General features: G+C 37.9%; 1 protein-coding gene across 4 annotated transcripts; it reads right to left on the reverse strand.

Moving 5' to 3' along the window:
- Positions 1-892: 892 nt before the first annotated feature.
- usp42 (ubiquitin specific peptidase 42) lies at positions 893-17,286 on the reverse strand. Of its 4 annotated transcripts, XR_008637125.2 has the most exons (20): positions 16,719-17,286; positions 14,522-14,769; positions 14,210-14,419; positions 14,018-14,128; positions 13,039-13,138; positions 12,867-12,934; positions 12,648-12,718; positions 12,450-12,532; positions 11,888-11,999; positions 9,965-10,105; positions 8,028-8,128; positions 7,792-7,945; positions 5,904-6,551; positions 5,723-5,817; positions 4,704-5,624; positions 4,281-4,540; positions 3,336-3,502; positions 2,329-2,379; positions 1,950-2,013; positions 893-1,700 (listed from the first exon to the last, which is right to left on the reverse strand). XR_008637125.2 is itself a non-coding variant. In XM_055177109.2 (19 exons), the coding sequence occupies exons 2-18, from the start codon at positions 14,760-14,762 to the stop codon at positions 2,359-2,361; spliced, it is 3,504 nt and encodes a 1,167-aa protein (XP_055033084.2). In that variant the 5' UTR covers positions 14,763-14,769; positions 16,719-17,286; the 3' UTR covers positions 893-2,013; positions 2,329-2,358. The 4 variants fall into 4 exon arrangements, 3 of the variants coding, with proteins under 3 accessions (XP_055033084.2, XP_055033086.2, XP_055033085.2); XM_055177109.2 differs by having other exon boundaries at positions 893-2,013; XM_055177111.2 differs by lacking the exon at positions 16,719-17,286 and adding an exon at positions 15,854-16,667 and having other exon boundaries at positions 893-2,013.
- Between the last annotated feature and the right edge of the window lie 103 nt (positions 17,287-17,389).

Raw genomic sequence — 17,389 nt, forward strand, 5'->3', positions numbered from 1 at the left:
TTACAAGTCACTTCCTTCAGAGGCTAGGCGAGGCTCCTTTTAAGCATTCGGAGAACACGTTCAATGGAACAGGCTAGCAAGTGCACGTCATTACGTCATTGCGTGATTGAAAGGTGTGCTTTCGGTGCAGCGCATAGGATTGTGGGTGATTTCCTGTATATGGGATATTTCTCGAACGAAGGACTCAGTCCTTGGCTGAAATTTCGAGGATCCTTGACATTGGAACAGTCCTTCGACGGACGTCGATGACGTAGCATCCTCGAAATTTTGGCTTCCGAGGATCCTTCCTTGACATTGAGAAACGGCTAATGATTCAAGAAATCATATTTCGTCTCGCGATACGTCTTGCGGCGCCGCATGAAGTCGAACAAGCCTGTTAGCTGGCGACTGACGTATTCCTGTGGGCGGAGTTTAGTAAAAAAACACCGTTCTACTGACGTCATTAAAGCAGGAAGTAGAGAGCTGTAGTCCAAACTGGCCGTTCACTGTAGGCTTTGAAAGGCGAATTCTGTTAAAGAAAATAAATCGCCTGGCAGTGAACTTTGAGCTTTATCATTTTACAGGTATTATTTATGCTATTATAGCAACATTACACACTAACTAGGGTTTGAAAAATTAAGGGCTGGGTCAAAAAGGGACGTGTCCAGCCCCTTGGGTTAAAATTTTAACCTATGCTGGGCTGTTTGAACCCATTGTTGAGTCAAATATAAACATTTTCTGGGTTAATAATTAACCCAACGGCTGGCTTTGTTCGTTTTTGACTCAAAGCTGGGTTTGAAATAACCCAGCACTTTTTTTAGAGTGTACTTCATACGAAGGGTTTCCTCTTTTTTTTTTGTTTATTACAATTATTTCTTATCATTGCTATGTTTAAGCAACGCATCCATACTGCTTCAGTTTTAACAAGCCTTTTATAATTGAACTAAAGGCCGAACAAAACATTTTTCATACAAAACTGAAATCTCAAGTCATTCTTTATGTGTAAAAAGGAAAACCCACACTTTACAAAACCAAATGCTTCCCATCATCACATACATATTCATTCACTCCAACAAAACGCTGTAAACACGGTGAGAGAAAATATTAGAAAATCAGACATTAAGGCTGTTTCCTCTCACACAAAATATTGTACACTGTATACATTTACTTTGACATGCTACAGCAAAATGAATATAACCGTTTCGTCTTTTTGCTAATAAAACAAAAACATTGACATATGCCCAGATAACATCATGAGTGGCTTTTAAGAAAGTGTCTAATGAATTCCTGATACAGGACTGAAAAACAAACAACTGATAGTACAGTTCAACTTAAATTCACAGTATTACACAGACTAAAATAAAACTGGATTCAATAAAACTAAACGTTGACAATTAAAACAAATTAAAAACAAAAAAAGATGCAATAAACTTGCATACTAGATAGGTTTGATTTGTGAATTTCCAAAAGGGAGAATATTACAGTGAGATGCTAAAAAGATGTACGAGAGAGAGAGAGCAAAAGCAAATATATGTCCTCAAGTGTGTCCAGGTTAACTGTAATGTAAGTGCACATGTAGCAATAGCAAAGTCTGCTCTTTTGAGACGGTTCTCTCGACCCATTTGTGAAAATGGTGACATCATAACTCGAAGCCAAAAGACGAGCAGTCTTTCTCCGTGGATGCAGCATATAAACGTTCGTTTCTTTCCCGGGTTTGGTTCCTTAAAGGGAGAACACATCTCATCTTCACAAAGTGAGAAAATCCTGAGTCTATGTCTGAGCAGCAATTCTGATGTTAAGCTCCAGGCTTTTGTTTTAATCGCATATATTAATTTTATATAGAATTTTCTCATGATCAAAGTTCATATCTGTACAGTATACTAAAAAAAGTCCATAGCCTTAAAAAGAAAAAAAGACATTTTAAAATGTATTTTGTGGTAAAAATACAGTATGTTTTAAATGTTAAGCACCATGTCAGGAACTCTGTAACTGTAGATATTGTCTTTCACATGCTTGTAAGGGTGGTTTCAGATTCTTGAAAGAAATAGAGGATAGAAGTTGATTAGCAATGAGATTACATAGTAAAATTAAAGGGATAGTTCACCCAAAAACGAAAATTCTTTCATGATTTTTTAAAACAAATCGTTCATGAGTCCCATTCACTTCCATTCCTATTCTTTTTTTACTATGGAAATGAATGGGGCTCATAATTGGTTTGATTACAAACATTCCTCAAAATATCTTCCTTCGTGTTAATCAGAACAAAAAACTTTATGCAGGTTTGTAACAACATGATTTTTGGGTGAACTATCCCTTTAATGCTTATACATTTCTGACAATATTTCTTACCTTAGGTATGAGAGAGAAATCAATTTCACTTCAGTGAGAATTTGTGACTTCCTGTGAAAAAACCAAGGATAGACAAAATAAAAGTCCACATTTCTATCAAATGAAGTCAAGGACTGATGTTTTACGTAACACTCTGGGGTAGGGCTGTGGATGAGAAATCGTGATACACACTAATAACACATGATATCGAGTAAAAGAAGTGAAATTATGCACAGCTCTTTTATGTACTACAGCTCTTTGCTCAGTAGGAAATACTTATCGATCTAAAGTCACGGAGGAGTCGTTTATAACATGGATTTTAAAAAGCAACACCAGTCAAACAGAACAGTTATAATTATTATTTTTTATCATGAAAAAGTTGCATCGACCCACCCCTAGTAAATAGTATTTCTTCTGCAGCGTATATTAAGTTTCTGCACGACAGCGCCTTCTGTCTTTTCGATGTAGCAGCGTTAAGAAGCATAATTGGGCGATTTATTGTCCCAGCCCTACACTTATAGATTCATGAACTGAATACATGGCATCCTTAACACCAAATGTTTTAAAGAGGTGTTTGTTATTGACATTTCATTTAACAGACACCTATGCTAAATTACTTGACAAGTAGGAACATTACAAGCTATTTGCCAAACAAGTTACAATATCTGTAGTATCAGCTAGAGCTTACCAAACTTTTCATTTGGTACAATCCATCCACCAACATTTATTTTTTATTGCAAACATAATGAAACAGATTTTTCCTTTTTTTTATAATATAGAAGTTTTTATTGTCATTTTATTAGCGAAATATTAGTTTATTGCATATATCAAAATTCCTTATGGTATAGCATAGCAAAATCATTAGCATAGCCTGTCATTAGTTAGACCGTTTTTCACCTCTAAAGCAAAGTCACTTTGTGCGACCCACCTTAAGAATTATGTTTTTCTATTAATAAGATAATAACACTTGACTTTAGCTGTGCGGCTTCATGACGTAACATTCGAGAAAATGTAGAAAGTCCACTTACTTTAACATCTGCAAGGATTCTATGGTAGACATCATCAACATCTCCATTTCTATTCGAGTGTGTCTTTGTGCAGTTGACAGTGGTATCATGTTTGTGTTTCGAATCCTTCTCCAACTCAGTGTGACAGAGGTCAGGTTCACTTCCACTGTAACAGTTCAAGCCATTTGCTGGAAACCACAAAACATATTATTCTTATACATTAGCATATTCATGCAATTTAAAGATACCTAAATGTTTTAACATCTTAAGCATTCACATAATTTGTCTAGTAAATTTATCTTACAATAGGTAGCTTGTACATAACAAAGCATTCACATAACTCGTCTGGGTAATATACTAATGCCGCAATAGTTAGCCTGTCTGAAACCAAGCATATATTAAAACACAATACTGTGTGACACTTGCATTACATGCAAACAGCCCCTACGCTAATAGGATTTTGTTTCTTTCTCCCCGTCTCGTCCTCGAACCCGAGGACATTGAGACAAACAGACCCAGCTCCGGCTGCCGTGGAGGTCAACACACCACTGATCTACTGGCCGTCCTTCAACGTGATGCCCAGCCAATGCCTGACCAACGACCACCAACAGAACCCGTTAAATCTCCTTATTTGTTTACATCCTCCTTTTTTCTCCTAGGGAGGTTTCAACCCCGGGGAGTCAGCCGACAATGGCTTAACTAAGCACCCTCTTGTATACGAGACATTATTAATACGCTCGCTTGTAAAGTTTATTCATAGCCGCTGTATTTTGCTACGTATATTGTCTGTCGATTTTTCTATGTTTCCCCTGCTTCTTTTAATGTAAAGCTGTTTGAAACAATTACAAATTGTGAAAAGCGCAATATAAATAAAATTGAATTGAACTGTAAAATTCTTCTAGTAGCTCGGGGTTACTGAACTTTGTTCGCCCATGTCAATTCTTTATGCTGATAGAAATGAAATACCTTTGTGTCCATTGAGCTTTTGCTGGTCCTCCTTATGATGGTCTCCTCGGTTGACATTGTGATGAGATTCAGAGCTGTGATGGCGACTTTCTCCACCGTTTCTCGATCTAGACTCATGTTCGTCCCGTCTGTGATTGGCATCTTTTTCCGTATGATGCTTCTCCTCATCCCACCTCCTTCTCTTTTTCTTTTTTTTCTTCCTCCTATGTCTCCTGGAGCTGCTGTCCTCATTCGTCTCTGATGTGTCTTTCTCTGTGCGTCTACATTGGAAGGTCACAATGGTCAGTTAAGGTGCTGGCAACATCTTGTCACACACATGCATCTACTTCCAAAAAATGCTGGGTTGTTTCAACCAAAGGCTGGGGAAAAATGGACAACACACTTTGCGACAATGCCTGCTATTCTTTTACAAAAAATCCTCACCTGTGTTTGTCTTTGTTTTTCTTCTTCTTTTTGGCTTTCTTAACCCGGCACTCAGAGCTTGCCCTTGTGTCTGCCGACAGGCTGCGTTTCCTCTTGTGATGTCCAGACAGTGGGCTGACAGAACGTGGAGATGAAGGTCTGGTTCTTGAGTTGTTCTCGCTGACCGTATGGATCGCCCGTCCCCGGTCACCACCATCCGTCCCACGATGGGAGTTGCTAGAAAACCCATCCTTGTTGTGATGTCCAGAAGAACGATAAGCATCATATCCGCTTGCATATCTCCCATCTCTGGTTCGATCCCGCTCCTCCCTGATTCTTCTTTGAGAGTGTGGGTGCTCCCGATAGTGATGCGTGTACCTGTCCCAGCGTCGATCCCCTTCACGATCTCTGTAATGGCGTTCTCTGCTGGTAGAGCGCTCCCTGATAGGACGATACTCTCGTTCATGTCGATGGCTGTGTCCATAGCGGTTCCTGTTTCTATCGTCATATTCCCGATGATGCCTGTACCTATCCCTGTCTTTCAGGGTGGAGGAAAAGTGTGGACGCTCTACAATCCTGTTCCGGTCTTCAATTGGTCTTCTTCCCTCACTAGATCCAAATTGCGGGGATTTTGACTCTTTAACTTCACCTTCTGTGCAAGTGAGCGTCTCCTTTAACCTAAGTGGACTTGTGTGACCATCACCTACATGAAGGCTATGGTTCACCTGAACCGCTGGGTGGGTAGCATGGGTCTGATTCGACTCGATCTTTGAGGCTGCCTCGACATGCACATCATTGTCTGTCTTAGAGACCAAAGAGGCATTTGATGGATTTGCAGACTGCATTTGCGTAGAAGAGTGAGCTAAAGAATCGGAGGAAAGTTTTTCTCTTTTGCTTGGGGGTGAGGAACATTGGTGAAGGTCCGTACTTGGTGGTTTGGAGCTGATGAATAAAAAAACAGCAATTTTTATTAAATCAGAATAAGTTTTTTGGTTTGTAGTTGAAACACATTGCAAAACTGTGGCTTTTAACAATCTTACCATGACTCGCCGTTTCCAGGTTTCAAGTCGAACTGTAAGTCCGAATTATTGGATGGATTAGTTATTTGAGAGGAAGTGTGTGAAGTACCGGTTACCTGAAAAATCCAAACAAAAACAGAAATTATACAAATATAGGGGAGAAGCAGCACCTTTTTTGATGCTAATATTTAAAATGTTCTACCTCATCAGTATGATTAAAACCATTAGCTTTGGGAATGCCGTTTTGAGATTTATGGGCAGATCCTGAACCATTTTCACATCCATGCAATTCTGGAAAGCCATTGGATCCATTTGTCTTTGAGGTATGCTGAGGCAGTGAGCTGGAATTGTGGGCTTGGACATCATCCTTTACTCCATTTCCATTGGTTATCTTGGGAGGCCTAGGTGTTCCGTTCTCCAAGGTTCCAGCCTCTTGATCGGATTCTTCAGAGGATTCCTGACCATAAGGAACCAGGAAAGCAGCTCCAGTGTGAGTTCCGTTGACCTGCTTGGTCTGTGGGAAGCCTGAGGTAGTCTTCAAAGTATTAGTGGATGTGGACTGAGAAAGTGAGGACGCGGAGCAATTAGCACTTGATTGGGTCTGGGTGGGTCTCACAGGCTTGCCCTGACCAATGTAAAACGTCAACTTCGGCCTCTTAGAGGAGTCAGGAATTCCCATGGGTCGAACAATTTGGTTGGATTGAGATGTGGAAGAGGATGACGAAGACGCAGAAGAGGACGAATGAGATGGACCAGAACCTACTTTGGTCACACCACCAAAGTTTCTGTTGGGCTTTGAACCACTATGGTAGTCCTTTGAAGAACCATGTCCATTGATATATGATGAGTTCTGAAAAGTAGACAAAGAGTAACCAGATGAAGACTCCTACAATGATTTCTGCTGTTAAAGCTTATTTAATGATTCTCTCAGGGCTGGGCAATATATTGAATATAACATATTACCAAGATTATTGTGGCTAGGATATAAAATTCTAGAACATGTGAATACCGAATACATATATGTTTGTTAACTTAAAGGATTAGTCAATTTTCTTTAAAAAGAAAAAAGAAAAAATCCAGATAATTTACTCACCACCATGTCATCCAAAATGTTGATGTCTTTCTTTGTTCAGTTGAGAAGAAATTATGTTTTTTGAGGAAAACATTCCAGGATTTTTCTCATTTTAATGAACTTTAATGGACCCCAACACCCAACAGTTCCAATGCAGTTCAAAAGCGCAGCTCCAGCAGAGCTTTAAAGGACTCTAAATGATCACAAACGAGGCATAAGGGTCTTATCTAGCGAAACGATTGTCATTTTTGACAAGAAAATTTAAATATATGCACTTTTAAACCACATCTTCTCTTCTTCCTCTGGCTGTGTGATGAGCCTGCGCGATCTCATGTAACTGCGTAATGACGTCACGTGTTACATATATAAAACGCACATTTGCGGACCATTTTAAACAATAAACGGACACAAAGACATTAATTAGTATCACTCCACATACAACATCTGAGCGGTGCTCTTTCTCCACACTTGTAAACACTGGAGCATGGTTTCGATACGTCCTCAGCGACCTCTTGACGTGATGACGTATTACGTGAGGTCGAGGTGGCGCGTCACAGGACCAGAGGAAGATGAGAAGTTGTAGTTTAAAAGTGCATATTTTTTATTTTTCTAGCCAAAAATGACAATCGTTTCGCTAGATAAGACCCTTATGCCTCGTTTGTGATCATTTAGAGTCCTTTAAAGCTCCGTTGAAACTGCAATTTTAAACTGCATTAAAACTGTTAAGTGTTGGGGTCCATCAAAGCGAGAAAAATCCTGGAATGTTTTCCTCAAAAAACACAACTTCTTCTCGACCGAACAAAGAAAGACATCAACATTTTGGATGACATGGTGGTAAGTAAATTATCTGGATTTTTTTAAGAAAATGGCCTAATCCTTTAAAGTAATAATTTACTAAAGGAATTGATTCTACTCTAGATCAAAAATATTAAGAAAAACATCAAGATTTAAATATTTAGGTGTATCACCCAGAACTAGATCCACTGTAATATCTTTAAACGTTGCTCTCTTGCAATACCTTCATCATATGTGGTGGCAACTGAGGGCCAATGAAAGAAGAGGAGGTGTACTGAGGTCCATTCATCTTAAGTGGAATGGATGGCCGCGGAGATGACTGACCTGGTGTATGGTTCACATGACCAAAATCACTTCCGTTCTTCAAATCAGGCGACCTGAGTTACAACAGCACATTAATTCACACCCATTTTTTTCCTTTGAAGTCCCCATTCTTGAGAAGTGATTTAATAAATTTACCTGATATAGAACAGCAAGTATGCCTGCTGGTTCAGCACTGCTTTAATATCGCTAAGAGATACGGATGAGTCATTCATTTGATACCACTGCCCATTGCTAGCCTAAAAATAGAGATTGGATTCATGTCATACATACTTCCATGCATTTGGCAGATGCTTTTATGTAGATCCATTTAATGTATACATTTGATCAGTAAGTGGCTATGTTTACATGCACAAAATTGTGTCAATCCTACTGAATTTAATACGATTGGAGGTTACAACAATACTGACCTACAAAGGCAAAATACCTTAACTCGCTAGAGTGTAGAACTGAGAAAAATGACTTTAAAGTTTAGACTTTTTAGTGACTTTAGTTGTCAGTTATTTTCTTCTTGATTTGTATTTTCTAGTGATGCAACGATGTATCGGCCGCCGATATTTATCTGCCGATTTTTGATTAATTTGAAAACATCGGCACATCGGCAACAGCACAAGAAAGGCCGATACCGATTGTTTATTAATTAACATTGTAAAGGCAATGAGTTGCATGTCTGTTGTTCAATTAAAATGATTTAATGTTCTGGTGTGCACTATACTTAAGCACCGACAGAATACCTTTGTTGAGCTGGCTCAAATGTCTTGGACAATAAAAGAAACAAGCTGCACTTTAGTGGGGGAAAAGAAGTCCAACTTTTTTTGAAGTATCAATATTTATATGGTCAGTTGAATGTTACTTAGATCCAATCCATGTTCAGTTAAAATAATTTAATGCAGAAATAAACTAGCTAATAGACCAACTGTATAGTATTGCACACAAGTGTTTAATATCGGTATGGGCCAGAAGTTGTCTGTTTAAATCGGTATCGGCCCAAAAAAATCCTATCAGTGCATCCCTAGTATTTTCTCAAAAAAAAAAAAAAAAAAATTTGATTCAAGATACTTATCCACATGATAAAGGAGGTCTTGAATGTCCCAAAAATATCAATAACTAATTTTTGACCAAAAACGAAGTTACTGCCTTTTGCCTTTGTAGGGCAGAAAACAGTTTACATGCACCCTAAACATTGCAATCTTATTTAAATGTTCGTTTACATGTACATTCAATAGAATCCGAACAAAACGTCTACGCAAGCGCACAGCCAGGGTTGCATATCAAAACCTTCCCAATGGACATTTAAAACTAGCCCAAAAGCATCCCAATGACTGTCCAAAGCCCAAATATCAATAACTAATCAACAAAATCATTTCATCTTTAACCCGCAGAAAACATGCAAAAATTCTAGCCCAAATCTAAACTCTAAAAAAAGCAGAGTACTTGGCAACGCTACGCACAGCATCTCTTGTCGAGTTCACGCTTTATCTCTGGATAAAAGTCAAAAGTTGGAGAAAGTTGTTCTTAAGAACCTTTCAGATATATGTAATGAAAACACACATTTCAAAAAGCACAACGCCATTTTATTGCTTTACGTAGGCTAAAATTTTAAAAGTACACATAAACGCTGCAGAATGTACATTGCGTGACTCCATTAACGTTACCTTAATAATGCATGATGCCATTGCGTTGCTATTGTGTGTTTCTGTGACAAGAATCATGTGATATAAGAGGTAATTATTAGATGTGAACTTCAGTACAAATGTTCTGCGCATGTGAACAATGCATTTTTGCATTTAATTATGAAAATACTATGATTCACGCGTTTACATGCGTACTTTTCTCCTGCTGATCGGATCACAAATCTGAGTACACCACCCCCTTCAAATCAAAATTTGCATCCGATTGTCCTCAATCGTATTGATTAAGATGTTTACATGAAGGCTTTTTAATACGATTGAGCCATCTATACGATTATAAACGGATAATTTGTTTGAATGAAAATGTACCTAGTGTGTTCTATGTAAATTGGGTATTAACCATACTATAAAACAGGCTGTATTTCTACACTAGAGATGGCTTACCTTTATGTAGCAGTAGTAGTGTCCAGCGTGGCAACTGAAGCCAGAATGAACCAGCACGGCATACAGAACATAGACCTGCGGCTCTCCATGAGACTGAGACATGAAGGGACGCAAATCTAGATGCTCAGTGTATCTCACATCCTGTCAGGAAAGAAAGTACATGGATGAAATCGATTAAAAAAAATTCAAAATTGCTTCACATTTTTAAGAAACAAGTGTATGTGACATGTTTTCTTGTAAATGAGCATCTTCTTATCAAGCTCTTATGTTCAGGTTCAGTAATTTCACTTTAATGGCAATAAAAAAGGTTGATACTTGTCAGTCATTGAAATGCCTCATTTTCACAAATGTCACCTTTAATCATTTCATTGGCATTTAAATCATTTGAAAATCTTTTGTTGCAAAACTCTCTATGCAGACGCAAAAATCTCCAGTCACTCATTTCTAAAAAAAAAAAAGGTAAAAGCAAAATAAACTGTTAATATCCTAATATGTAAGGGATAATGTAGAGGCAGCCGGTACTTATCGGGAAATAAGCCCCGACAGTGTGATCAGGACCGGACGCGAAGCGGAGGGTCTTGTATCACACTGAAGGGGCTTATTTTCCCGATAACTACCGACTACCTCTACATTATCCCGCTTATTACACGGCTACTTGTCACATAAGGAAAAAAAACGGACATGAATATGAATTTGAAACATTTTATTGGCATATTTGTTTTAAATTACCATTTTTATCCTTCCGCGAAACTTTGCACAGATGCATAAATGATCGTAATACCTTATTAAGATCCTCTGCTTCATACTTGTCTGTCTCCATTTTTTTCTCTTTTAGCCAGTCTTTGAGAAGTTTTAATGCCCATTCTGTTTTTTTGTGTGTGTTGGCTTCGTAGCTGTCAAGCTCTATTTTGTCAAGTTCAGTCTCAGTAAGCTCTCTGTGTCTTGTCGTTGTTCGTTCTTCTATCCACTGTTTAAATGTTTTGTTTTTTCCGTACATGTTAAAATTAATGTCAAAATTTTCCATTCTTAACTGTGGTTGTCCAGTGTTTGTCGCAAGATGGCCCCAAACAGTAATCTTTATTGGTCTTTATTGGTGCAGAGCGATTTTAATCGTACAAGTATTACCGGCTATGCGTTATTACTTTGGAGCGGTTATTATTTGAAAGAACGAACCTGCAAATGTCTCAACTGACCAATCAGAATCAAGCATTCCAGAGAGCCATGTAATAAGTAAGCAATAACCGACGACGGGCCATTGAATTATAAGAAAATAATGCACACACCCAAGGTGGTAATGCAGCACTAATTCAAAGGACTGGAGTCAATTATTCCACTTATACCACGGTTAACACAAACATTGCTCTGGCGCCTACTTTTAAGACATTTTACAGGTTAGGCGTGCGGTTTACAGAAAAATAATCAACACCCATGGAAACTTTCTCAAACAATCAGAATAAAGCATTCAACAGGCCCATGGTATAAATTTGATAAAACTCCTTTAACCGGGAAAAAAACTCTTGCACCTTGACGTAGTTGTGCCATCGTTTATCAAATGGATTTGCAAAGTTTGATTTTAATCTTTGACATGACCTTAACCAATCAGTATTAAGGTTAAATTTCCACAAAATGTCCTTTACATTATGCAGGATTATTTTATGTAGAAAACAGTAAATCACTAAAAAAATCACTGTGTTTTCATAAACTGGTTCACAAATGTACTAAACAGGCAAAATTCAGTATTACAAATCTGGGTTTGATAACATTAAAGTACAAAAACATTACAAGATTATCACAGTTGGCTGACAGTCTTAATATTGTGTATGTTAAATCTCAATGTAATAGATCTGGTCATTTCAGTTTGCCCAAATTAATAAACACGGATTACATAATTATGAGTTACACCTTTGTGCTATGACACAGTACCTTTGTAATTTTTCCTCCGTTGAAGTTGGCAAACCGCTTCAGTGAGATGGTAAGAACATTAGAACTGCGATGAATGGTGAATCTCTTTGAGGCGGTGACCATTTTCTTACACCTGTTAAGATAAGATGAATCACTGTAAGACTGAGTGAATAAGCTATCTGTGAATCAGAGGACAAACACAATCCACACTTATAAAACTGATAAAAAATAATGTTGTAAATGCAGTGGATCTGTTCTTTCATTTGACACATAGTATGTTTATATGTTTAAAGAAGAAAAGTTTAATGCCTTCCAGAAGTTTTGGTAAAAATCATAAAAAATGCTGGTGCTGGCTGGCAACTTTTTTTTTTTAAATGCTGGCAGGGAAAGTGTTAATGTCATTATCTAATTTTTGGCAGAGGTGGCTTTTAGCGGCTTTTGCATCTGAGCTCCTCAATTCTTGTTAAGGTATACAGTTTTAATCAGTGCGTGTCAAACTCATGACCTGTTACGCTCCTATCGCAATGCTCTACCACTTAAGCTATACAGTAGCACCCATATAATGATGCGCAGAAATACATACTTGGAGCATTTGTAAGCATTATCTCCTTCAAGCTGCTCAGGCTTAACAAACTGTTCAAATGCCTTTGTAAGTGTCGGAGCGGTCTGTAAAAAACAAAGAGTGGTTACATCACTGAACAATTATATGATCTCGACTTGCATCTTATGTTACATCAAAAGAAAATGTATGCAAAAGACAACGCATTTTAGTCTGAGTCACCTTTATTTCCAGTGAAATATCCAGATAAGGGTCAAACGTGTCAGAGACTGCTTTGCAATTTAAACATTTGACTGTGAAGAAAATACGTGTATTAACAATTGCATCATCTAGAGAAATCTGGTCTGCACAAAATAAATATTCAACACCCCTCATTCATTTTACATACTTTATAAAACACATGTAACTGCATTGCTAACAGATGAGAAACTGATGACCAACCTCTGGATCTCAGATAACCTCCAAATATCTGATGTACAAAAGTGGTAGCCTGTGTTTGTCTGTCCAGCCTGACAAAAGATGAACATTAGATCATTAAACTTGATGCTTTGTCACACATAATGTGGAAATGTGGATGAAAAAATCTGTTTCATGCCTCATTGTTTGTACTTACTTGGTCCCAGGTAGGCAGGACTTTTGCATAGCATCCACTGTATACCTTAAAAATTCATGGGCATCTTCCTGACTTCCAAATCTGAAATGCTTTCCAATCCCTGAAGACAAGATAAAACAAAATTGGTTATCACCAACTTGGTTTCTTATCACTTAACTTGGCCATTTTTGTTTTTATAGGAACACCATGATTTAACATTACCTAACTGGTTTCAACCTTCAACTATTACAAGAACTAAATGTGGGGACACATTTCAAGTGAGAGCAAGGTTACATTGTGTTATCTTTTAAGATACATTGTTACGGTTCCCTTTCAAGGGAACTCGCGCTGTGTCACTGTGGTGACACTTTGGGGACGCTGTCAGGGGTAAGTGCGTCTGAATGTGTATATCAAATTCAACCAATGGTGAGGCTTAACGACAGACAGGGTGACGAAGGAGCCAGGAAGTATATTGCTATCTGAAATATTGCCAAAGACGGGATTACAGGGACGCAGGAAGTATGGCAAGGAGACGCAGCGTCTCGTTCCCTTCTCAGGGAACAACAGTTACATACGTAACCCAAGACGTTTTCATGTGTCAAACACAACTATGCAAAAAAGCATCTTGGTATGAATCAACATTTGCATACAGAAGATATAAGCATTTAAAGCGAACAGTTTAGCACGTGTGCTTAAAAGGCTATAAAATTATATGATTTTATCTTACATTACACAGAAAACTTCTTGCATAAAATAGATTCAAGCACTTTCAATGACCTGTATCTATGTATGTATATTTTCAAAAACTTCCCAGGGCCTTGAATTTTTCCCCCAGATTCAAAAACTTTCAAGGATTTCAAGGACCCTGCTATTATCAACAACAACAATGCTTTTACTAGCACTACAAGCATGTCCCTTCTTTGGTTCGATTTGACTGAAAAGCATCTGGTAATTCATATAAAATGTGTCATAAAATATAATAGTTTATTAAGAGTCTTACGTTTCAGTTCGTTAAGCACACCGATAGGTTTGATGACATTTCCAGAGTTGGCGAACACCTGAATGATGTGATTTTGCATGGTACACATCATGCAGAATCCAGGCTCATGACCTTCATAAAAAAAGTAAGCAAGTACATCAGAACAAAGTGGTGCCATAACATTGCGACAGAACATATGCATAGAGAACTTACATGTTTTGGAATGCTCTCTGGTTAGCATGTAGTTTGCAAGCGGTGCCGTGTAGGTTAGACACTGGAGGGTTGAATTTAAAAAACATGTGTTGCCAAGGTTCTGCAGACCTGATCCGATACGGTGGCCCTGGTTCCATTTCAAGCCAAGCCGCTCTGGGGAAAAAAGGACCTTCTGAGGCGGAGCAATGCCATCTCCACTGGTCGTTACCACTGCATGATAGAAAAGAATAAATGCCAACATAATCAAAATGACACCAGATGAAGAAACGTCTATAGTTACATTACTGCACTTTTTAAAATCAAAGCACTTACCTTGTTCCCGAGGCCTTTCGACTTGAGCTGTGTTGTTATTACCATTCACAGTCACTCCAATGGTCGGGGCCATGCAAGCAGTCTTGGCCCTTGAAATCTCAGTGCCGGAGGGGCCAACACTCCAGCTCGAACTACTGCTCTCCATATCTCTTGTGGAGAAAGGTGTGAGGGAGCTGGAGTGCTTGAACCGCACTGACTCCAGGTCAGGTTTCTCTGGAGGTTTGTCAACTATGGTCATCATTCATTTTCTGAGGAAAACAATAGGTTTTTCAATGCAATGTGCATGTATGTCTTTTCAAAGCAGTTTTTTTGTGTACATAGGGATGCATTTATGAAATGGTCTTAAAGGTTTAAATTCTAAGATGAACTTCAATGGACAGGGTTTAGATTAATCCAGGACCTTAATTACATTAGCACATTTAAGTAGTTTTTACAAACAACCCTTATAAAAAAACAATACTGGTGTGCATCTTTAGACAAAACAATGGCACTGATATATGTTAAAATGTGCAAGATGTTTTAAATGAAGGCAGCTCAAACATGTATTTTAATCTCGGACTAGGATAAGGCTGGTCCGGGAACACCGCCCCAAAGTGTTCAACAAAAAGTAAAACTTTAACCAAAATAAAAAAAATAGGTGAAGACCTATTTCTGGACTGTAAACTATTCACCTCAAGTCTTCACTTAAATAAACAATATACATAGTTTTTATAGGTGCTTAGTATGAGATTTTTAATAGGACAAAAATACCATAATACAGTAAAATAAAAAGACTCAATATAGCATTGGTCAAATTACTGTGAATATTAATACAATTGCCAACTTGTATATAATGCATATAAGTTTAAAACAAAATTAACAGTACAGTACTGAGTTTATGTAAAGTCTGTGGAGATCAACTCATCAAGTATTAGAATTAAAATGTATTATATTAAGAACATACTGTGATATGATTTTGAAGTTTTGGGTAACTTACTGATAAAAGTACAACCCCTTAAATGCATTGCCCTGTTGGACCTTTACTAAAGGTTGTTTTATCAAAGACATTTTTGTTTACAAAAAGTAAAAATATAAGAAGCAACGTATACTCTCATATTGAAACGGATACGATGAAATGTCAAGAAAAACAATTAAAAACACTACATTACTGATAAAACGTTTTAAAAATAAAAATTACTGACGTCTGTGACACATCGCGCCAAACCGAAAGTAGTCCGTGCGTACGTGAACATTGAACCCAACTCGGATATAAATCATCCCGTATTACGTAAAGTACAAACTATATAAATAGTCTGACAGTCATCTAGCATTTTATATAAAAATAAATATTACCAGACAGCCCATCATTAGTAGCAGAAAAACTAAATGTTTGTTTGAGCGCAGCGGCTAATCAATGTCTGATTATCTTTAAGCTAAGCGCCAGCATGGGCCCGTGGCCTTGGCTGATAGCTACAACAGTCAACAAACTTTGATATCAACACACTAAACCTTAGCCTTTAATAAAACGTGTCTACCAATTACATTTTAAAGAGCTCAACAGATTACGTGACGTCGAAAATACGGTTTATAAACTACAGTGTCTGTTCCGTGTGTGATTTTATATCAGGAAATTGTCCTGTAGTACGCGCACTCTCCGCACGTCCGCCAACTGTTATCAGGCGTGCTAGCTCAAAGGCTTCGGGAGAGAGATAGGCCTCTGCCTTACGTTCTTTTAAAAATAATAACTATATTTGACGCTGTATTCAAAATATGTAAAGTGTGTGTTATAGAAATTTGAATGGTGAACTGGTTCTCGTGTTGGGGGGAAAAACGCGACTGAATTCAAGCTCGCGCGGTGGAGTAGCTGGAAACGCCATGGTAACGGCGAAACGTAACAATACAGCGGGAACACGGCGGTGGACATGTACACGCACTTCCAGAAACCCGTCTTACGACCAAGAAAGCACCGATATCTGTGGCGCATACACTCACGAACACAAACAACACAACAGGGATAAAATAATTCGCTGAGATTGTATTTAACGGTAAACAGGTAGAAAGGAGGGGCAGGGTATTTAAAATTCACCGGTGCCGTGGCCGAGATACCCGGTGTTTTCAATTCCGTGCCACGCAATTGAAACAACCATACCACGCACGGTGGTCAAAAAAATCACATGCAGCTTTCATATATCATATCTTAATCAAACAATGCACATACCTGTAAATTTATGATTAATTTAAATGTGTTCATCCATTCTAAAAATCCAAAACGCGTCCGGCGGTGAACAATGACGTAGTTTCCCCACGGCTACATCCGGGCACTTGCGTAATGTTAGCCAACCCAGAGTCGCGTGGATGTGGCTTTATTGGAGGGCCATCAGAACAGATGGATGTCCTTGTCGCTGTTAACCCGTCGTCAAAGAAAGCGGCACCATGTGTAAATGATAATTATTTAAACAGTTATCGGATTTATATGGCAATTTTATATAGTATGTTTCGTACACATTTCTATTGTTTAGCCAAATCTCGATGTCTAGATAGATGGAACGAGGCAGGATTCATAGATCGTCCGGAGGTCGTGGCCTCGTCATATCATAAATAAAAAGGTATTTTTTTAAATATCTAATTGTAAATTAATGTGATATCTTACAAGTTATATAATTGTAATTGTTACAGAGTATATGTTTTTTATGATGAAACATTGCTACATAAATATCTATGTAAAAATAGTTGTAACGTTAGTTACTAAAGTAAAAAAAAAATGCTATTATAGCACTAAAAACTACTTTTGCTATGACCTCAGTGTATATACGAGTGTATTTAATGTTATTAATGTTAAATATTATGATCATTTTAACCAAATTATTATTTTAGCAATTTATTTCACTT

The sequence above is a fragment of the Misgurnus anguillicaudatus genome, chromosome 4 (assembly GCF_027580225.2).
Source record: "Misgurnus anguillicaudatus chromosome 4, ASM2758022v2, whole genome shotgun sequence".
Classification (NCBI taxonomy): domain Eukaryota; kingdom Metazoa; phylum Chordata; class Actinopteri; order Cypriniformes; family Cobitidae; genus Misgurnus; species Misgurnus anguillicaudatus.